General features: G+C 47.0%; 1 protein-coding gene across 2 annotated transcripts; it reads left to right on the top strand.

Annotated features, from left to right (window-relative positions):
* Nucleotides 1–3,522, top strand: LOC104457262 (LOB domain-containing protein 36-like). Of its 2 annotated transcripts, none has more exons than XM_010072200.3 (3): nt 1–74; nt 960–2,024; nt 3,235–3,522. In XM_010072200.3, the coding sequence occupies exon 2, from the start codon at nt 1,033–1,035 to the stop codon at nt 1,945–1,947; it is 915 nt and encodes a 304-aa protein (XP_010070502.1). In that variant the 5' UTR covers nt 1–74; nt 960–1,032; the 3' UTR covers nt 1,948–2,024; nt 3,235–3,522. The 2 variants fall into 2 exon arrangements, with proteins under 2 accessions (XP_010070502.1, XP_010070501.1); XM_010072199.3 differs by lacking the exon at nt 1–74 and adding an exon at nt 147–475.

Here is a 3,522-nt window from a genome sequence, read left to right as displayed (position 1 = left end):
AGCGGGGGGAGAGAGAGAGAGAGAGGGGGAGGGAGGGGGGAGATTCATCGCTCAGGTTGGAGACCGTGGACCAGGTACGTCATACATACCGATGATGATTAAAACTTTGAGTTTTCCTTGCGGTTCTTTTCTCTCTCCCTCTCCCTCCCCCTCTCTCTCTCTTTCTCTCTCTCTCTCTCTTCTTTGTTCTTTTTCTTCTTGGCCTTTCTCCCTTCTTCGTTCCAAATGCTTCGTCTTTCCGAGAGAATATTTTCTGGGTTTTGTTCGGGGTGGGGGTTGGAATGGAATGGACGAACGGCGGGGAGGATCGGAGGGAAAATCTCGTTCCTGGGCTGTTGATGCAGGAGGAGGGAGGAGTATGATACGACGTTGAAGAGAGAGAGGGGGAGAGAGAGAGAGAGAGAGAGAGAGAGAGAGAGAGAAAGAGAATTTCAGATTCAGATTTGGAGTCGCGCGCTAGGGGCGAAAGCAAGAGGTAATTTATGAGGGTTAAGATTTATGACCAAACCGTCGATTCCCGTCCTCTCCTTGTCCCTAGATGGGGAGGAGAAGAGAACCTTTTTGAAGCGCTTAGGGTTAGGTTGCACTTCTGAAACCCCCCGCCGGACCCACCGGATCACACGGCTGCACTGACAGCCTTTCTCCGTTCCTAGATTGCGGTGATGGCGATGATTTGGTAGAAAAGATCTGACAAAGTTTCAATCGGCCTTCTTCTTTTTTTTATATAAGATTTCTCTCGGGTTGAGTGTATCATTTGCGTTCGCATCTGCATCTGGTTCCCTTCTCTTCCTACAAACCCGCTAACCCTCCACCTAACGACTTGAATTTCCTTTGTCTTGGTTTTGTTTTTCCGCCGGAATTTTTCCGTACATGGACTGTCGATGAACTCGATTGGAGTATTTCGCTGAATTTCGCTTTTTCGAGTGCTCGATTTGATTCGTACTCCTATGATCTTGCAGCGTCGCTCTTGATAGATCTTGGGTCTCTTCTCTTTGATGAGGTTCTCTCCCGACGAGAGATTGGGCAAATGACATGTCGTCGTCGAACTCTCCTTGCGCCGCGTGCAAGTGCCTCCGCAGGAAGTGCACCCAGGAGTGCGTCTTCGCCCCCTACTTCCCCGCCGACCAGCCGCAGAAGTTCGCCTACGTACACAAGGTGTTCGGCGCGAGCAACGTGACTAAGCTCCTCAACGAGCTGAACGTCTCGCAGCGCGAGGACGCCGTCAACTCCCTCGCCTATGAGGCTGAGACCCGCCTGCGGGACCCGGTCTACGGCTGCGTCGGCCTCATCTCTATCCTCCAGCACAAGCTCGACCTGCTCCAGAAGGAGCTCGCCTCTGCCAAGAAGGAGCTCGCCACCTACGTGGGGCCCCACGCGATGATACCCACCATGATGCAACCCTCTGGAGCTCCGCCGTACATGGGAAATCCTTCGATGTCAGCGGTGGTGCCTTACAACATGATGCCGATGATGGGAATCCCGACTGCTGCCGCTGCTGGCGGGCCACCGCTAGTCATCAGGGACCACCAGAGCCAGCAGCAGCAGCAGCAGCAGCAGCAGCAGCAGGCGTTTGATGCGCAGCAACTCGCAGCCGCCGTGGCAGCGAGGGAGCGGCAAGAGATGATTAGGGCTTATGAGCAGCAGCAAATTAGACAGCAGCAACAGCAACAACTTGAAATCAAGTTCGACGCAAGCGGCTTTGACGGTGTCGGGAACTCGGTGTCTCCGTCCAGGTACAACAACCCCACAAGCAATGTAATCTCTCCACCGCCGGCTTCCCCGTCCCTGGCTTTGGGGAGTTTCGACAATCCGTACCAGATTCAGGCGCACCAGCTCTCGCTGCAGCCACAACAGGGACAAGCACAAGATCAGCAAGAGCATGCTCAAGAGCAGAGGTCTGGGAGCGAGGAGCGAACCAACAACAACAACGGTGGTCCTTCCTGTTGATGAACAATTTCCTTTTTTTGGCTAAGTTCTTGTTTCTTCCCATGCCGAGTTTCTTGAGGCGGTTTTTACGGTTCTAGGTACGTGTATCTATCTCTCTCTCTCTTTCTCTCTCTCTGTGCCTTGGTTGTACCAAAGGAATTCTCTATTACGTGAGCGATTCTTTTTGTCGTCTTCTGCATTTATGGGGTGTTGGTGCTTGAAGTGTGGAATCTGGTATTCTCTTTCATAAATTGACGAAGGTGGCCTTGGTAGGCAAAGGAAAGGTTGAGTTTCATGGTGGTTTTTGGGGGGGTTCGGTAGCCATAGATCGCAGCATAATGGACAAGGTTTTGCACGTGAAGAGATCTTTTGGAATTACGACAAAATGCACATGATTTCGATCCTCATAATAGGGAGACTAGTACTCAAGAGACCCATAGAGCACAAGTTCTTGTCTATATTTGATGATTGAATCAGCAAAGATAGGTTTCGGGGGAAGATTTCTTTTATTCTTTGCACACACAGAGAAATGTTCAATCCTCGGTAGCAGCTCTACGTCAAACTGTGGCATTTGATTGTTCAAGTTAATGCTTGCCCTCCATTTCACCACATCCTACGGCATATAGAATGACATAGAAAATGCTTATTTGGGTTAACTTATGTGGGGAATATAGTTGATCCAGTGTCTTTGGAATCGCCATTATATGAAATCTGACTTGAGATATCATCTAATGGCGACAAGGAAGAAAGTATTGTGATATATGTGATGAGAGGACTTAGCATTTCCTGAACTGCTTAGTTGGTTACTATAAGATCCTCTGCATATGCATATTAGCAAAAGGAGATCTTATGCATTGACTTTGGTGCTGTGATGCTTCCTGTTTTCCAAGAACGGACAACTCAAGCCGCATCACGATGGGAACCTTTTTATTTCAATAATCATCTATGGAAATTGATGTTTCTGTTGCTTTTGAGTTGAGCAATTAGTATAATAGCTATTGTTCCTAGTCCAATGCCTGAGATTTAGGCTCGTAATTTCTATGAGTTAGTGAAGCAACAATTTCACACAGTACAAAATCTGACTTTGGTGCGTTTTTTAGTCAAGACCTAAAGATGAGTAGAGTGAGATATCTAGGGTTTTGATCGAACCGAAATTATTGACTCCGATGGTTATTGCTTAAAATCATGTTATCCACGTAAGAAGCGCTACATTTTTATTGATTTTGTGAAAAATCAAACTAGGGTTTTATGTCAAGAGTTCTGCCGATAAACCCTCTCTCTTTTTTTGTAATTCTACTTCTTGTGCAGATCATACATGAGGAGAAACAAGCGGGGGACATTCAAAAAATGCAGAGAATGTTGTTCATTGTGCGCCAATGGATATATCCAGGCTCTGAAGCCTTTTTTCTTCCTGGGAGATACACAAAAAGTCGCTAGCGATACAGAACAATTTCTAGGAGCAAATAATTTTTTGGAGTACAATTTCATCCTTAGTGTAATGATGCTCATGCTTATGTCTTACATTGAAAAAAAAAATATTTGTAAATTTGTATCCAGGAAAATGCTAGTCCTTTCTCTCTTCTTCCTTTTTTTTTT

The sequence above is a fragment of the Eucalyptus grandis genome, chromosome 8, assembly GCF_016545825.1.
Source record: "Eucalyptus grandis isolate ANBG69807.140 chromosome 8, ASM1654582v1, whole genome shotgun sequence".
Taxonomy (NCBI): Eukaryota; Viridiplantae; Streptophyta; class Magnoliopsida; order Myrtales; family Myrtaceae; genus Eucalyptus; species Eucalyptus grandis.
Note: the sequence above shows the minus strand (reverse complement) of the source record. Positions and strands in the feature narration are given on the sequence as shown.